Source organism: Lithobates pipiens, unplaced genomic scaffold (assembly GCF_037356315.1).
Source record: "Lithobates pipiens isolate NorthernLeopardFrog02 unplaced genomic scaffold, aLitPip1_a1.2 Scaffold_16, whole genome shotgun sequence".
Lineage (NCBI taxonomy): Eukaryota > Metazoa > Chordata > Amphibia > Anura > Ranidae > Lithobates > Lithobates pipiens.
Window position 1 is genome coordinate 86,214,793 of NW_027507748.1, and position 18,276 is coordinate 86,233,068.

At 40.3% G+C, this 18,276-nt stretch overlaps 1 protein-coding gene across 20 annotated transcripts in view; it reads left to right on the plus strand.

Moving 5' to 3' along the window:
* The window catches only part of ROBO2 (roundabout guidance receptor 2), a 1,315,320-nt gene that overhangs the window by 1,213,351 nt on the left and 83,693 nt on the right, over positions 1 to 18,276 (plus strand). For all 20 annotated transcript variants that reach the window (XM_077480077.1, XM_077480086.1, XM_077480092.1 and 17 more), the window contains one exon: positions 7,940 to 8,171. In XM_077480077.1, coding sequence (XP_077336203.1) covers positions 7,940 to 8,171 — 232 coding nt within the window. The remainder of the gene's footprint in view (positions 1 to 7,939; positions 8,172 to 18,276) is intronic.

Sequence of the window (18,276 nt, forward strand, 5' to 3'; positions counted from 1 at the left end):
CGCATGCTCAGAAAGGATTTACACGGCGGAAGGGTGCTTTGCTGTGTATTGGACTTCCTATTTCTAGTCCCGTCGTACGTGCTGTACACGTCATCGCGCAAGCTTTCGACGGACTGTTTGTGCATCCGTGTGTGGTCAAGTCCGTTCAGTCGAAAGTATGACGGACTGTCCGTCGGATTGTATGACAGACTAAGTACGCCATACAGTCCGCTCGTGTGTACGTGGCATCAGTGCTCTTAAATGAGACATGTCCGTACATTAGAGGGATATGCTTTGTTCATATTTCATGTTTGAGGTTTACAACCACTTTAGCCTACTGTTGAAAAACTAAAGAAAACGATGATAGGCTAGAATTAGGCCACGACTTAACATGGTACAGTTACATAGAGATAGGTTGTTCACTTATCAAGTTCTGCTGACTTCCATCATTCAGTCATGTTCAATCAAAAATACTGTTTCCTTTCCTATTTTCTACCACTTGATGTTCTTTGCAAAGTGATTTTTTCCACCACATTTACTAAGCTAAGGGAAAATTCCCTTGCAAAGTGAAATGTTCTTTGCAAAGTGAACAGCCTATTTGCCTTTAGTAATTAAGCCCCTTTGTTAACGCCTTCCAACCCAACCCCATTGTACTTTTAGGCTGGATTCATACTGATACAAATTGGATGTGGATTCCCCCACATCCAACTCATATGACAGGAGACTGTGACCGGCTCTCAATGGAGCCAGTTCACACAGCTCCAGGGTGGCCACGGAATGCACTGTAAAAGGGTGTGGTGCATCTTTGGCTATGTTTCAGGTCTGAATTCAGGCAAAAATTCAGACATGATTCACACCTAAAATGGAGAACAGGGATGCGCTGGAACCCTGCTGTGCCCCGTGGCCGCAATTAGAGTGCACCCAGCCTTAACTGGATCTTTACGCCTAGGAGGCGGGAAGGACTGTCCTATTATGTGACCACTGTGGTTGGCTGTCACAGTAGTCACATGATCGGGAGCTGTTCCCACCAGCTCACGATAAGTACTGGAGAACAGGATCAGTCACAGTGCTGGCAGTATGCACTGAGCATCACAGAAACCTTAGCTGTCCATGGATGTATCTGTGTGCCATGTGCCCGCCCTCTTTGCCCCCACACATATGTAATACACAAGTGGCAAGAGGTTAAGTATTTATGTGCAGAGTGCTCAGAGAGCAGTTTGTATTTTAAAAGGGTTTATGAAACCCAACAAGAACTTATACCGGGTTGTTTTCTAAACACAATACAACTACCAATATTTTATAACACATGTGCCTTGAAGGAGATATAGGATGTATTACACACCAGGGATCCATTTATTTTTCCTATCTGCAGCCTCTGAAGACATATACCTTGGTCCCTCAAAATAAGATTTCCTAAAGCTGAAAAATCACTCATGATTCAGCAATCTGATTTATTGCTGGTGTGTGAGAGATAACAGTGAAGCATTACTGCTGCTTAACGCAAGGAAATGACAAAGAAGCCAGGAGCCAGCCATTATTATTCTGTGTCTAGAATTCCAGTGTACTGTATCAATAAAGGTAATCAACTTTCACCAGGTTATATAGAGGGTTAGATAAAGCGATACATGCATTATTTACTACAGAAATACATAAACCAAGCAGTACAAGCAGTCTGAAGGCAGAAAACTATATTGAATTAAAAGAAATGAATGCAGAATGACCTTCACGGGTATATAAAACATTGATATTGAACAATTATTCAGGAATATTTTTCTTTTTCCAAATGGCATGACTTGTTCAGACAATTGCATACAAGTAGAGCAATGTAACTTTCTGTATGTTCTGACTCTTATCAAGTCCCATATCTTGTTAATTTTTTTCCATGTTAACCAGGTGAGTGCCATTGGCAGGTCTAAAGTAGGCTTGTGTTTGATACCCTTCATGCACAGTATACATTGTCCCTCAAGCTACCACTGTGTTGCTTTCCCTTTGCAATGAATGGAAAGCGCTAATGAGTCTCTGGTGGCTTGTTATTTCCCAGTCTAAATCCCAGGCTATGCTTATGACTTCATTATCCATGTGTAGGGGTATTATACATATAAAGAATGGGATACACATTTTATCCTGAGATCAGAAATCCGGGGAGATACAGGCTGTGTCCTTTCTGTTCTTGATTCTCCAGAGTTTGATCATCACTGAGGTTTCTGCTAGAGTGGGATCTGTATGGACTCATATATCGTATTCATGTTTTTTTTTGAGAGGCATGGCAAGCATTTAATGTAATGTTTCTTGAAGATACTACAGAAAGATGAAATGATATATTATGACACACTATCATCATATGGGTAGAGGATTAAGAACAGAGCGATTTCAAAATAATATACATGTACTATAATGAACTGGTTCGATGTATGCAAGTCATGGGATTAAACGCAAACTGATTTAGTTCCCTTATTTTATCTTGGAAATGTACAATAATTTATATCCAGTATACAAAGCAGTTTCACAACTGGGATTATAACACAGCCAGCAGTTTCAAATAAAATTGAAAAGGATAAGCATGACTTCCATATGTTTGTGTTTGTGGCAAATGTAGAGTTTTGTATAATAAAGTGGTTGTAAACCCTTACATATACCCAGTCAAGTGAACAGCCTCAGATGATACACAGAGATAAAACTAATACTCTTACATAGGTTTTACTTGTTTATCTGCAGTCTTCTCCTCTCTACACCCCTTCAAAAGTGTAGATCGTGTTAAAAAAACCTTTCAACTGTCAGGAGCACAGAGGAAGGGGCGGAGAGGCTGCAGTTACACTATGTAAGACAGGGGTGCCCAACCAGTGGCCCGGGGGCCACATGTGGCCCAAGGAGCCCTCTGATGTGGCCCGCGACCTCCTGCTCTGAGATAGAATAGAAAGAATACTGTTATTAAAGATCAGTTTATTACTAAAATCACAGTGTATATATGGACATATCTTTTCTGCAGTGGTTACTAGGCTGCTTTCAAACTGATCCGCAGGTGCAGAGCAGTTTACCTGCAGGTTACCTGCACTGAGCCATAGACTTCTATTATTACCTGCGAGTTTGGTGAGCTTTCTGAAAGTGCACCAAACCTGCAGAATATAATAGAAATCTATTGAAAACAGCAGGAAAGCCAAAGGTACACTGTGTTGCACACGTGGTGCGGGTAAACCACAGCTCATCATTGTGAAAGCAGCCTTGGACCCCTTTCACACGGTCAGTCCGACAGTCCAACCAATTGGACCCTCCGTTCACCACTAAATAGTGGCAAACTTAAACCAACTTGTGTTCTACCTCTAATACGATCTGCCAAAAAGTATTGTAGGCTGCGTCTGTGTCCGCTCTGCAAATGCAGAGTGAACATGGACATGCCATCCACCCGCTCCGCTCATTGTGGCCCACGACCAGTTACCAAGTCGCTTAAGTGGCCCTCGCTCTTCAAAAGGTTGGGCATCCCTGATGTAAGAGCTTATCGGAGGGAAGGAACAACCCCCCCCCCCCCACACACACACACACACAAAGCAGAACTGTGTTCTGAATAGATAAGCTCCATTCTGCGCTCTCCCTCCTGACACAAATCTATCACATATGTCACGAATGCACCGAATGCACAGCACCAAAAGTAGTGCTTGCACTACGTTTTGAAATATAAGGTAGAGCATTCCATGGTACTTTTGATTCAGTGTGGGTGTCATTACAATTTCACTGACCCCCGCAGCAGATTTCATGAGCAGTGTGAGTGGAATGTGGTGCAGAAACCTGCACGGGAACGCGGCTCTCCTGCACAGCATTTTAGTGTTAAGTGGCCCTTAACCACTTCAGCTCTGGTAGGATTTACCCCCTTCCCCCAACACTGAAGAAATTAAACTTTGCTACAATGTAAAGTAGTGAGTGTGCAGCTTGTATAACAGTGTAAATTTGTTGCACCCTCAAAATAGCTTAACATACAGCCATTAATGTCTAAACCGCCTGCAACAAAAGTGAGTACACCAATTAGCCATTTTCCCTCCCTAGTGTCATTTGACTCATTAGTGTTACAAGGTCTCAGGAGTGAATGGGGAGCAGGTGTGTTAAATTTGGTGTTATCACTCTCACTCTCTCATACTGGTCACTGGAAGTTCAACATGCCACCTCATGACAAAAAACTCTCTGAGGATCTGAAAAAGAAAACTGTTGCTCTACATAAAGATGGCCTAGGCTATAAGAAGATTGCCAGGACCCTGAAACTGAGCTCCAGCACGATGGCCAAGACCATACAGTGGTTTAACAGGAGAGATTCCACTCAGAACAGGCCTCACCATGGTCGACCAAAGAAGTTGAGTGCAGGTGAGAGGGTAAAGGTGAAGTACTAGCCAAGCATGTCTCCAGACCTAAACCCTATTGGGCATCTGTGGGGCATCCTCAAACAGAAGGTGGAGGAGTGCAAGATCTCTAGCATCCACCAACTCTGTGATGTCATCACGGAGGAGTGGAAAAGGACCCCTGTGGCAACCTGTGAAGTTCTGGTGAACTCCATGACCAATAGGGTTAAGGCAGTGCTGGAAAATAATGGTGGCTACACAAAATAATTTGGGCCCAATTTTGACATTTTCACTTAGGGGGGCACTCACATTTGTTGCCAGCAGTTTAGCCATTAAAGTGTTACTAAACTCACAACAGTAAAATCAGTCTGTATATGCAGCATAGCATGCTTGTTATACTCACTGTGGAACTTAAGGGGTTAATCTTCTGCATTGTGTAAAAAAGGCTGTTTTATTCTGTATGCACAGATCCTTCCTTCCTGCAGTATCTGGGGAAGGCCACCTAACAAAGGCAGAGTAGCCAACCTGCACATGCTCAGTTGTGTCTTAATAATAATTACTTGTGGATCAGAGCTAACCAGGTCACATGATATTGGCATCACACATGTGGGCGTATATATAGGCTGCAGTGGAATCTCTACCTCCCTGATCTCTTAGCACTGGAGAAACTGCAGTTTATCACTGACCGTGGTATACAGATCATCCAATATAGTGGCAATATTTTTATGTAAAAATAAGATTTATGTAGCGCCGGTACTCCTGATGAGTTCCCGCTATGTCGGTAAATTTAGTTTTTGCCCAAAACTATAGTTCAGTGTAAAAGGGGTCTAAATGTTGGGTTTATATATTTTTTTGGGTGCAGTGGGAGACAGGAAACTGCCTGTGTTGTCTGGCAGGGGTGTCTGCATCACAGACCTGGCTGTACAGAAATACAAATCCAGGGAATCCAATCCAATCTAATCCCAGTTACCTTTATCTGCTTCTCTGGCATTTGGTCTGTTTGCTCAAATTAATGTATATGTATTTGGATCACCTCAAAATATCAAAGGTTCCTGTGTATGTCTAACCCATATAGCATGATATCTTGAAACACTGTTATTTTTCCTAAGATTTGTTTATTTCAAATACAAGTGGAATGTTAGTATCTTAGTTTTCAACTGCTTTTCTCTTGGTTAATTGCTTATTTGTAGAATAAAAATGCTGTTTTGGTGAAATCTGAACACACCATGCATCCTGCCTCTTACTTAAACAATTTCATGTTCGCTGTCAACAGAGTCAACACTCTGTATTAATTGTATTGACAGAAGCTGACAGGTTAAACAGCGCACAGCAGTTCAGCTGAAAACTGGATGTATGTAGACCACTGGAAAGTTAGGAAACAACTTTGTTACTGTGAAGTCAGATTACTAATTAAGGCAATTTGCATTACTTTAGTTGTCATTCAGTTTTTAAAAGGGCTTAGAAAAAAAATCCTAACCTAATACATGCAGGCTTACAGAAAAGACAGACTGGACATGTTCAAAATCTTAAACATATGGCTGTATAAAATTACGTTCTCTTTTAAAGTTTTAAATGTGCTACAAAATGCCATTTGGTTTCAATCTCTTGAAGTAGTTGCTATTTTTAAAAGTGAAAACATAAGGGTCGTATATTATAATAAACTGCTAAATATGAGATTTTAAATGAAATTGCATCAATGTGTTTTCATTTTGCACTTTATTGCCCCTAGTCATGAAAGTGTTTTCTATATTTTCTCCAGAGTATTATATTCTGTAATGTTAATGTTAGGAATAAATGATGAGCACAATGTGTAGCTCATTTTAAGGGGCAGTTACTATTTTTGTGGACAAAAAAAAGAGAAAATCAGTATAGAGATTTATGTTAAAATGAATGGTCGGCTATTACAGTGAAGCTGTTATTTTGCATTAGCATATAATATTAACTTAAGACTGGTTCTAACAAGGAGACAACACAAGGTGCTTGCTTTAACACAGCCTGCTCCATACACACTAAGCATCCTGCAGTTCTGCCACAAACCTTTCAGTACATCAAACCAGTACTAGGGCCTTAGTAACTAATAGAAATGTTAGGTGGCCTTTAAGGGGATGACAGTCTCCAATGGAGCTCTCTCTGTTACAAGCTTTAGCTCTGATTGGTTGATTCTCCTGTTTAAAAGATAGTATGGCAGTGCATCTAAGTTGACACAATTCAGTAAAGCCCTGATTAGTGAGAGACTGCCATTTTAAACTCTCAACAGAGTCTATGGATGAGAAGTTGCTATGTAGTTTGTGTTTGAGTTTCCCCATCTTGAGGAGAAAATGTTATTGTTACCATTGCTCCCCTGTTTTTTTTTCATGAGTATGCCTCCTTTGCAGGGGGGCATTTACCCCAGGTCAGAACAAAATAATATATGTTGGGCTGGTGGCCCTGATTATAAATACTCACCCAGTGAAAACCTCAATTAGAGTAGGACCCACACTCAGTATCACCTGATGTGTATCATGTAGCTATCTGCTCCCCATTCTTCCAACATTGACATTATTTGTAGCTCTAAGATGTTATGGGACTGGATGTAAGGAGCTACAAAGGAGGTTAATGTGGGAAAAAAATTTAAAACTGAAATTTGCTCATGTGTTAAAAGCATGAGAATGATAAGGTATATTTGTGGTGCCATGGTATTTTATTTAGTATTTTATTTAAGTGAGTGCAAATTATTTTCACTGAGCATCATTCATCTTGCTGAGCTCTTGCAATTCACCCCAAGTTAGTTGTTGTTTCCTCCAAGGCCAAGAGTTTACAGTCTTCCCCGGGATGTGTGGGTGAAGTAAAACAGAAGAGTTGTTGGTCTATTGCTATTGCCACTTTACTTTAATGTAAAGTTGCAAGTTGCAAAAATATGTGCAAGTCTTAAAAAATGTACTTTTTATGCATACAGTGTGTGTATAATGATCTTTCACACAAATTCCTACTTTATGGTAAGTAGGCATTTTAAAATAGACTTGTTTTTGCCCCAAAACCTTGGATAGAAAATGCACTAGAATCCCCAAATAGCCCATGCAAATACCAACTTTCTGAAAATTGGTATTTGTATGTGCTCAGACACACCACCCTGTTTTCATGTCATAGGTTTTCCAACACAGAGTACTACATTGTTGGATATACCCACACCTTGAAAGATGACCTTACAATCTTTTTTTTAAAGTGGCTTTTTGCAATGTTGCAGCTATGTTCATGCACCTTTTGGTATCTTATGGTATCTACTATATGGAATCTCTTTTAGTTTCAAAAATCTGTGTTCACCTTCGGGTTATTAAGACATGTCTGCCCAAATTTGGCTAGAAGAGCATATCCCTGTGCTGAAGTTTCTTAAGACCATCTCTGTATGCAACAAAATATCAGTTTGAGAGAGGTGTAAGCTGCCCTTCCCTTACTTGGGGGTCACGTCTTAGTTGGGTGTAGCCAAGCTGTATCCATTCAGTTGAAATCACTGCCCCTAAAATTGCATGCAACACAGCCAAAATTGTAAAGCTTTTTATTGGTGGCTTCATTCACGGGTGCTTGCCTTGCGACAACTTCTCTTTTATCCTGTCATTGCAGTTTCATTATTCATAATGCTTTTTTCTTTTCTATCTGTGCAGGTTGATCGTCAGTCGCAGTTCATACAAGGATATCGGGTGATATACAGGCAGACGTCAGGTCTGCAGAGTCCATCTGCGTGGCAGAACCTGGAAGTGAAGGTTCCAGCTGAGCGCAGCACTGTGATATCCAACCTGAAAAAGGGGATTACTTATGAGATTAAGGTTCGACCTTATTTCAATGAGTTTCAGGGAATGGATAGCGAGTCAAAGTCAGCCCGGACAACGGAGGAAGGTAAGAGAGCTTCATGAGCTGCATTCATTCTCCTTATTATAACTTCTTTTACAGAATTGAAAATTGACTGCTCTTCTTTTTTAATACATAAATGGTAAAATCTTTCTGCTGATTACCACAGAATTTACTAAAAGGATTATTGATTCCTGTAAAGGAATTAAACCACAACACTTTCCATCTAAAATATATTTACATTTATTGTGCAGCTGGTGCAAGCTATTGTGTTCTGTTACCAGGATTTTTCAAATAACGAGGCCCAGGGCCTTGTCCATATGCATCAATTTCATCATTTTCACCCTAGGAAAATTTCCTAGGGGAGTATATCCACTTTTTCTGCAGCTTCAAGGGACTAGCCATTTTTAGGAAAATTGGATAACCCTAGTCATTCCCAAACACTAAATGTTTAGCTGACACTGACAATGACATTGCATAAAATATGCTGTTGCTATAAGCTGATGAAATAAGAACTTGTCATTTTAGGAAGGTGTTGTTGCTTTACCTGAGACAACATCCAATGGTGTTTAAGTATATATTAGCTGTTGTTATTAGTAACTCTTACATAAAATAAGTCTAGAAGGGAGCCTTGCTTAGGAGCTTTTTTTTTGCAGCAACACAAGGGGTGATCTTGATAGGAGTCAAACCACAGTGTTCGAAAAATAGATGATATCTTTGGTATATTCAACAAATATAGTGTGATTATGTCATGGCGCCCTACAGTCTAAGAAGATCACGGTGCCAAGTGAGCTAATATTAATATTTTCGATAGACGTTGAGTAAGATTTGTTCATTTTTACTGTGAGCCCTGTTGGTGAGATTTCCGTTTTTAAGTTAATCAGTCTGCGCATCTGATGCTGCCATTATGGTATTCTCACTCTTCCCGTTGGATGTTTTATCTGTTTTATATTATTCTTTCTATACCTGGGTTCTGTAGAATCCTAGGGTTCCTCCAGAGGTTGATATGGGCTCCTTGCACTGTGAAAGACCGACCTCTTATTTGATGGTGCCTAAATAGTACCAGGGCCAATGCCACATGATAGTGCCAGCAGCATGACATCAATGAGCTCCTTATCTGTCTGTAAGGGCAGCATTCTGACCACTAATGTAAGGGACATTTTTTCCCACTGATCTTCAATTAATTGCTTTTAGCAAGGGTTCTCTGAAACCTGAAGTTTATATCAAGGGTTCGTTATTGGGTTAAAAAGATTCAGAAAGGCTGTTATAGAGTATACAGTGGGAGTTTGGCAAGGTGGATGAGAATACCAAAATCTTCAAGATGGAGTCAGAAATTATGGTGGGGAGATCTTTCTAATAAAGCATCAAAGACATAAAAAACATGGATTGACTCATCTTTCCAAGATTCACCTGTTACTTGTGTGACCTTTTAAATGTCTAACATCTTTCTGTTGTAGCTTGAATAAAAGTGGTATGCCCAGTCTTTGCAGCCAGGGCATAATTTTGTGATCAGACAAACACTGGGTCGTGTATAGGTTCCTTAGGGGATGATAAGTGGCATACAAAGCCTCTATGTGTAAGAGCTGCAAATCACTTTTCATATTAAAATGTCAGCTGACAGAGAGAAAACACTATGATAAGTCCTTGCAGTACAGTAGTGCAGTTGGCAATGGACACAGATCTCACTTTTCATTGTTTCTTTCAAGTCAGATGACAATCTGTAGCCAGTCTAGAATTAATAAATTTAGGCAAGAGACTTCTCGTGCCTTTATACTTTTGCTCATCTAGACCTAACTTGTGTGGCTTTTTTTTTTTTTTAAATAAATTCAGACCTTTGGACATAAGCCTATTCCATAGTTGGTAGTTGCGTACACAAATGGTACTATCAAGAAGAAATAATTGGCCCAAAATGAAGACATAGAGAATTTTTACCCCTTTATAATACACTTACCAAACTTCCCTACTTCAATTAATTGTTATATGGAAGGGCATGTATCTTTTTCTTTCAATCTACAGATGGCTCAAGAGGTGACATTTTCATTTATTGCTAGGTTGTAGAACAAGCGTGGTAGTAATTTCATACATTAAAGGACACTTTAAGTGCCACTAGACTTGCAATATTGAGCAAGATTTTTATGGCTCTTTTTGCCCAGAGATACGTGAAAGTCACAAGGCTCGATCTGTTGCACAGATTAATGTAACCTTCAGCAACGCTACCTACTGCCATGGCTTTCTGGCATCTGTGATAAATAATTTTATCATCTGTCAAATGTCATCAAACATTGAAGGTAATCGGTGTCGAACTGCTCTGGCTGCAGAGTGATTTCACAGTTTACAAAGTTTGACATATTTGCACTCAAGTCAGCCGGCAATAAAATATTGTATATAATGGCAAAAATATGTTTTATTTACTTTACCCTTGACATCAATTTAAGCATTTTCAAGGTCCCCGGTCTTAATATCAGAAACTGAAATTTGTGATTGCTGTGTATTGCTGGAACTTGTAGCATGTTTATAAATTTAGAGGAAATATTTGGCTGACAGAAGATTAAGGATGAACTCCAGGCAGCTATGAAACGCTCCCTTCAACTCAGTGTTAAAGTATTCATAATAAAATGTATATATTGGGTCATTAATTGCTTTTTAAACATTCCTTGTATGAAGCAGTTTACATTAGATTGCTAGTAGTATAAAATAGACACATTCAGGAACTTTAATATAAATATGAACTTATGTCTTAAAGCGGTATCAAAGTCCAAACAAAAAAATAAAAAATTGAGCCCCTGTGTGGTTTAAGTCATACCATGCTAGTATACACAGCATACTAGCACATTGTGACAGATTTAACTTAAAATGAAGCCCTCCAGCAGCCCACTGTTACCTCTGGAAGGGTTTCCATCTTCACTTAATCATCCTTCCAGGTTTGCGGGATCCGGCCATTTTAAATGGCTGGGCCAGGATGACATCACTCCCGCACATGTGCACAGTCGGGCAACAGTGCTCTAAATGGATGTCCATTGAAAACACAGCGTGCATGCATTGGTGACATCACCAGCTGCTATAAATATAAAAATCTGCTAAGCTGCACATGTTGACAGAAGGTTTCTCCGGAGGGGACACAGACAGTGATTTGTATTGCTGTCTGTGTCTTCCTGGCCTGTTGACACACATTTCACTCATTCTTTATATTTGGACCCTTTCACACTGATCGTTTTTTCTTTCATTTTTGCCTTACAAAAAGCGGAAGAATAATGCATAACCAATAAATCTTATACAGCTCTTCAGCTGTAGTTACTAGCAGGTCAGTTGCATTTTAACGCTTGGCAACCAACTGCCGCAGTCGCACTGCGGAAACATGGCTTGGCTGCGCAAACCGCCCGTCATGTTACGTCGCTTCTAGATTTGGCCACTAGGGGCATGCACAGGCCCCCTGCTCGCCCACAGAGCCGCGCCCACGGACTGTGATCACTCGGGGCACGTGGAGAACCAGGATCTGTTTGTGCAAACACACAGTTTCTCTGAGGGGAGAACAGATAAATCGTCTGTTTATACAGAGTCCTCCCCCTTTCAGTTAGAAAACACAATAGGGAACACATTAACCCCTTGATCGCCCACTAGGGGTTAACCCCTTCACTGCCAGTGACATTTTTACAGTAATGAATGCATTTTTATAGCACTGATCGCTGTAAAAATGCAAATGGTCCCAAAAATGTGTCAAAATTGTCCGACGTGTCCGCCATAATGTCGCGGGCCCAATAAAAATCGCAGATCACTGCCATTACTAGCAAAAAATAAAAAATAAATTATAATAAAAACATCATAAAAATATCCCCTATTTTGCAGACGCTATAACTTTTGCGCAAACCAGTCAACATACACTTATTGCAATTTTTTTTTACCAAACATAGGTAGAAGAATACATATCGGCCTAAACTGAGGAAAAAATCATTTTTTATAGATTTTTGGTGGATATTTTTATAGCAAAAGGTAAAAAATATTGTGTTTTTTTCAAAATTGTCGCTCTTTTTTTGTTTATAGCGCAAAAAATAAAAATTGCAGAGGTGATCAAATACCACCAAAAGAAAGCTCTATTTGTGGGAAAAAAAGGACGTCAAATTTGTTTGGGTGTGATGTCGTACGACCGCACAATTGTCAGTCAAAGCGATGCAGTGCCGAATCGCAAAAATTGCTTTGGTCAGAAAGGGGGTAAAATCTTCCGGGGCTGAAGCAGTTAAAAAGTCCTGCATTCTGCATTTTTACTGTATGTGTGGTATGGTAAAAAAAAGCACCAAAAACACACCTCCCTATTGAAATGAATGGAAAACACATAAAAAATGCAGCAAAAATCATGAAAACGCACCCGCATTTGTGTTTTTGTTGCATGCTTTGAGTCCCATGTCCTTTTTAAAGGTGCAAAAGGCACCATATGACCAATACAAAAATTTAGTTTGTATATCCCAGTGGTGGCCCATTCATTGTGGGCACACGGGCACCACCCCCCCATCTATGCACACGGCCCCCTGATCTACATACAGGGTGCTGGATGCATGTATTCCAATGGTAGGGGTGTGTTTTTTTGAAGCAAGTGATTAGAGCCAGAGGCACTAATAGGCTTCAAAAAGGGTGAACTCTGGGAGCAGATCACTGCGCTCTGATCCCACCCAATTGTGCGACAGTAGTGAATGAATATTCGCCATCGCCACACTGATACTCCTCCCGCCAATCAGGAAGTGGGTCTTGAGACCCGTTACCCAATTGGCTGAAAGGACAGGTGATCCTATTGAACGCTTAGGTGGGCAACCTGGCCGCTGCCCGCCGCCTGCCCACAACTGATGGGGTAAGTGCCTAGAGTGTGCTGCCGACCAACCAACAAAATAAAACACAAGCCGCCACTGGTAGATGAGCTGATCATAGAAACCTGTAAAGGAAGGATCCCTACCACACTTTCTCTGTGAGAAACCTGCAATTTTACTGTAGCTACTGTACTCTTGGCAGATATAAAAACACTTAATACAACTCTTTATTCATTAATATATAATCAAATGTATTTTTTTAATGCATGTAGCACGACCACCTAAATTTGATCTGCTATCAACTTCTTTCACTTCCTGTACTAAAAAAATCAGACTGGGAGAGGGCCAAGTCCATGTGCCAACAATCTTTATGCTAATTGAGGGAAGAAGGAGTGTGACAAATGAGTTTTCAGTCTGCTGCTTCTCCTTCAAGTGGTTGTAAACCCACTAACAAAAAAAAAAAAAACCTGCAAGACAAAGGCATAGCATACTAGCTCATTATGAAATATTTACCTTAGATCAAAGCCCCTGCAGTGGTCCTCGTACACTGGTCCGTCTGGCGACATCGATCCCGGAGTTACATCCAGGTATCGCGGCCTCCGGCGCTGTGATTGGCCAGAGCCGTGATGACATCACTCCCACGCATGCGCCCAGGAGCCGCAGGTAATGGCACACTAGCTGAAGCAACAGCACGAATGTGCCGTTACTTCAGTGCATGATGTTGACACATGCTGATACAGGGGATATCTCCTAAACTGTGCAAGTACCTGTAGTAAAAAGTGGTTGTAAAGGGTTTACAACCACTTTAAGACTGGGTTCACACCATTGTGAATTGGATGCGTGATCCTCGCATCCAATTGGCAATAGCAGGAAATTTTGACCGGCTCTCTATGGAGACAGTTCACATATCTCTGCAGCGGGACCGTTGCGTTTTGCACAAAAAGGCTGTGCATCTTTTGGTCTGTTTCAAGGTCCGAATTCAGCCCAAAATTTGAGCTGAAACGGTGAACCAGCATACACTGGACCCCTGCTGTGAGCCATATGCAGCTCATATGTGAACCAAGCCTTACTGTCTAGTCACAGACTGGGGGAGGGAGAAGACCTATACATGTTATTTAGCTGCAGCAGAGAAAAATCAGGTCTGCAAGCCAAAGCCTTGCTGTGTGGCAGAGCGGTGTAATGAACCAAATGGACAAAATTCAACATCCGTTTGGCAGCTTTCAAATATATATTTCTTTTTATTTAGTTGTTTGCATGGATTTCAGCTTTAAATATTAAAGCTTCTAATGATCAAAAAAACCTATGATACTATTTTTTTTTTTTTACAAATTTTTGCATCAATTGGATGTAGTATTAAACTGTGGCACTATTTTATTGAATCCTTGTAAATCCACACTTTTTGTGTTTACTGAAAACAGTGCCTACTTTTTCCAGTTCTCTAAGCTTTCCGTGCAGCACAATAAAAGCTAAGCCAGCATTGATCGAGCAGTGTTTCTTTTATGGAAAAAGGCTTGAGCACAGCTTAGAAAATAGCTCAACACAAATTGTCAGTTTACACTTTCTTTCAAATAAAAATAGCAATCTCCTGAGAGCAAGCAGACCAGCCTCAAATAAAAAACACAGAGAGTGAGATGAACAAATCAAAGGTAGTTGACACCTTCCAAACAGGGCCAAGTTTCATTGGATTACTTTTTATATAGAATGGTACTTCAAAGGCCACCATCCAAAAATTAATTTCCCCGCAGTTAGACTTTTTATCGGCAACCTGTATTTGTCACCATCCTGCGTGCATCCATCTCCTACCTCTTTGGCCTTGCAAAAAGTAACAAATGGAATCCACTTTTGTCGCCATGGAAAAAGATGAGCGGCGATTTGGGTTCTTGTACATTTGTGGAAAGCAGCTCAGTAGTGAAATAATTGACCTGTCAACTCTCGGCCCAGTGTCTCCGCAAAACCAGCAGCAAGGGAAATGAGAAAATGCTTTAAAAAATGTTATTTTGCTATCTGGTCTATTTAATAACCACAGCATCCCCAGACAAGTGCTTTAATTTATATTGCTGTTTGAGAGTCAGGATAAATATAAACCTCTTGAGAAAGGTATCTTTAGGTATATTTTTTTCAAATACACCAGCCTATGTGGCTCCTTAATTGCGATGCTTTAAATTAGATGCTACTTGATTACCAGAGTTCTATAGATAAAAGAGATTCCAGTTAAAATTGTTTTCTTTAAACCAAATTGTATGCTAGATTTTATAATAGAGTGTAACTCTAGGCAAGCAGCTAAATACACATATTGCTATACTATCCCACTGGCCAAAATATTAGTAATTGTCCTCAGCTAGTCATCCCCCCCAGATAGATTATGTCCAAGAGCAATACTTCAGAGCCTGAAGCGTTTTGGCTTACTTGGTCAATGTTCTACCCCAGCCCACCCTATTATAAATAAACCTTATCCTGAGGTCTTCTTGTGTTTTATTCCTCCTGGAAATCTGCTTAAGCACCTCCCATTTGTCTCCAAACTCTTAAAGCATGCTGAAACCTGACTGACGGAGTGGTACTGCCACTACTCAGCCTTTCTTAAGGATTATAAATAAAAGACCACTATCATAAAATTAGTATACAGTATCTTGGTAATGGACGGCAGTTCATGTGTGTAATAATAGTATTCAATATTTTAAAATCGCCCCACAGTTGGTTGCTGAGAAAGCTGGTCACTCAAAATCCCACAAAAATACACTCTGCAAAGGGCATGTACTGTCATGGGATTTTCAGTGACCAGCTTTCCCAAGACAGCAGTGAGACATGATGACTTTACCTGTGAATCCCAGAACTTTCATAACCTGAGGCTGAGGATTTTTTTTTCAAAAGTTGTTTTTAAAATGCTTGTATAGGAAATATAGATTTGAGGGTTAGAGAGCTTTCAACAAATGGAACCTTCTCATTTTGGCGTGTTACTTCTTCTTGCACATTGCTATCCACTATTGAGGAAGCCCATCATAGTGATGGTCTGATAGGAATTGGTGGGGGGATTCTTTTGTTTTGTACTGAGACGTTTTGAAAAGAAAAAAAAATCCTTGCAGTGTGACAATTTGTCCCAACCCATGTAATTGTCAATGGACAGCTTGGTCTACATGTATTTGAATGTAATGGACATCTAAACAAGTAAACGGGTTATTATTGATATGTTTTGTGGTCTGTTGATTTTTTTTCCTAAACATTTTTACATATGTTTTATAGTTTTATTTCATGAAGTTTGTGTGTGATTTATTTACCTGTGTTTATGTGGTTTTATGTGGTTGCACAACAAAAGCTCAAGGTAGATTTCAAAGCCAAGGAAAAGAAGAAAGCATTGGAAAACTTATAAAATAACCAACCTCAGCTTACTATGCATTTTTTTTACTTTAATAGTGTGTTACTGTAGATGCAGTTGGCAAATGACTATGTGTCTATGAAGCCTAGATAGTTGATATAAATGTATTATAGGAAAAACATGTCTGAATGGTACAGTCAGGTTAGTGGAGCCCTTCTTATTGATGTTGCATGTAACTCATTTACTTTCCGTTTTATCCTTACAACTGTTGTATATTTGGCTTATATATGTTAGAGCTCTTTTAGTAAAGCAGATCCCATTGCAGCATGAAATATTGGAATAATGTCACTTGAAATCCACACAGGAATCCTATTTGCAGAAACCCTTCTGGCTCAGTGAGCATGTCTGCTTAATTGTTTTACAGTCTTGGTGTTTAATCCTTGAAACAAGTGACATCTGACATTATCCAGACATGTCATTTACGTAATCAGCCAACCAAGATGGAATGGATACAAGTTTTATTAAGAGTCTCCAATGCTGACGCTGAGAATTCACTCTTCTGATCTGTAAATAAAACAGAAATGAAAAGTGAAAGTGGCACACTTTCATTGCTCATAACAATATATCTGGTTGTATTTTGCAATGTATGTTAAAAAATTAAAATAAAACTTGGTTGGGGGGTGTTGCAGGGTATCAATCAATAACTTTTTATACCCTATCCACTAAAATGGCAAAATCGGTTTGGCTGCAGTGGGTAGCACACACACTTTTCTTTTATTGAAGTGTGTGATGAAAGGATCTGTATTTTCCATGGCAAATCATTGTGATCAAAAGTCAGGTTTCCATACAGTAAAATAATGATGAATCTTATTTGATATTTGAGAGTTACTAACCATTTGCTGTCCTCTGGCTTATGAAGACTCTCAATAAACCCTGACATCAACGCTTCTTGTAATTTCAACATTATCCCCTCCTATAAACCTTATATAACCTTAAAATTGACCCTCCCTGTGATCCTAACATTGACCCTTTATGCAACTCTAACATCAACGTTCCCTGTAATCCCAACATAGACCCCACCTGTAGCCCTAACATTGACCCTACCTGTAGCCCTAACATTGACCCTCCATGTGACCCTAACATTTACCCTTCATAAACCCTAACATTAGCCATCCCTGTAACCCTAACATTAACCCTCCTTGTAACCCTAACATCAAAGTCATGGTTATGCAGTGATGTGTGTCTGTCAGCCTACCCTATCCATGTGTTTCTTAAGAGGCCAGCCACTTCCACCTGGTGGTTTTTATAACCTCTCCTCTAAGCATGGCTCCACCCCAGGCCCTCTCAGGGAACCCTGTATTAACCTGTGCATTGCAAGGCAGTGGTGCTGATAAACCATTGTGTATTCACTGTGTGTTTGGGTTCCCGTTCCCTGCTTGCCGTGTCCTCTATGTTTGTCTCTGTTACCGACCTTGGCGTGTTCTCGACTATTCCTGTCTGCTCGTGACCCTGACCTTTTGGCATGCCCCCGACTATCCCTGTCTGCCTGTGACCCTGAATCTTTGGCGTATACTCTGTTGTTCTTGTCTGCTAGTTCCCCTGACCTCTGCCTTATCCCTTTACTATCCTTGTTGTTCCAGCCTGCTGTTTCCTGCCCTGGGGAATCTATGCTCTAGCTCCAACTGGGATCTGTGTTAATGATCCAGTAGACCTGCTTCCTGAACCTCCCTGGGTACAATCCACAGCAGTCAGCCCTAGGGTCCACTATCTTAGCGGTGCACTTCCGATTCCTACGGAGTGCATCTGTCACCTGGTCTCAGGTGACCTTACAATCAACTTTCCTTACAACTCTAACACTGACCCTCCCCATAACCCTAAAAGAACCATTTGTTGAGAGATAAAAGTACAATAATCTCCTGCTTCAAGAGATGTTCTAGAAAGCCATCACCTGTGTAGTAACCAAAGCAGTTGGGTATAGTTGGCAATTTGGAAGGATATATCAGGCATGACATTAAATAAGCAGTTAACTTTCCAGCAGCCATGCCAACCT